Raw genomic sequence first — 1,094 nt, 5'->3', positions numbered from 1 at the left:
CATACATACATACATACATACATACATACATATATATTATATATTATATATATATATATATATATATACTCAACTTCACATGCTCTCCTAACAGTTGGACTCGGGCTGCTACGCCGCACAACAGTACATTCTAAAGGAAGTGCCCATCACATGTCCTGAGGCTTATATCAAGTTGGGCATCTGCCCTACGGTAAGTCCGTGTGCCACATTTTGGTTGGTGCAAGTGTTGTCATATGTCTTTTCGGACTGCTGTTTGCAATGATTGTCGGGTTTGAATGCGCGAATTAACCCAAACCCATGATCGATTCGCCAACAGCGTTCATTTATATTTGAATCTCAATAGGACTCGCACATACACACACCTCTATGGCAAACGGCTATAGTGACGAAGACACACTATACGCTCTAATATAGATAAATACACATACTATACTGTGGGATGGATCAATGCACTTATATCACACCTATGTTATCGTGTGTATATGTGCGTACAAACATATAGGGTGTGCTCAAGAAGGACCTGAACTTTGACATGCCCGAAATGGCGTGCGAAACCACCGAATCAACTGATGTGCTGATCCGCTCAGTGGACTTCTACACCACGGCCGACACTGATCAGAGAGACGCAACCGCACCATACATTGTGGGCGAGTCTATGATTGTGCATGTTCCAGTGGAAACACTCAGGTAGGTAGGGGTGGCTGTGTAGGAGTTGGTATGTGTATGCATAGGTGTATATGCATATTTGCGTTTATAATAATAATATATATATATATATATATATATATATATCAATATCTATCTATCTATCTATCTATGTCTATATCCATATCCATATCCATATCCATGTCCATGTCCATGTCCATATCCATATCCATATCCATATCCATATCCATATCCATATCCATATCCATATCCATATCCATATCCATATCCATATCCATATCCATATCCGTATCCATATCCGTATACATATCCGTATACATATACATATACATATACATATACATATACATATACATATACATATACATATACATATGCATATACATATACATATACATATACATATACATATACATATACAGATACAG

General features: G+C 37.5%; 1 protein-coding gene across 1 annotated transcript; it reads left to right on the top strand.

Annotated features, from left to right (window-relative positions):
• Positions 1-502: 502 nt before the first annotated feature.
• Positions 503-691, top strand: SARC_16934 (hypothetical protein; the record flags this gene model as incomplete). Its single annotated transcript, XM_014288965.1, has 1 exon — positions 503-691. A coding segment is annotated over one exon (189 nt), but the record flags the coding sequence as incomplete, so codon positions are not given.
• Positions 692-1,094: the final 403 nt, after the last annotated feature.

The sequence above is a fragment of the Sphaeroforma arctica genome, assembly GCF_001186125.1.
Source record: "Sphaeroforma arctica JP610 unplaced genomic scaffold supercont1.9304, whole genome shotgun sequence".
Lineage (NCBI taxonomy): Eukaryota > Ichthyosporea > Ichthyophonida > Sphaeroforma > Sphaeroforma arctica.
Note: the sequence above shows the minus strand (reverse complement) of the source record. Positions and strands in the feature narration are given on the sequence as shown.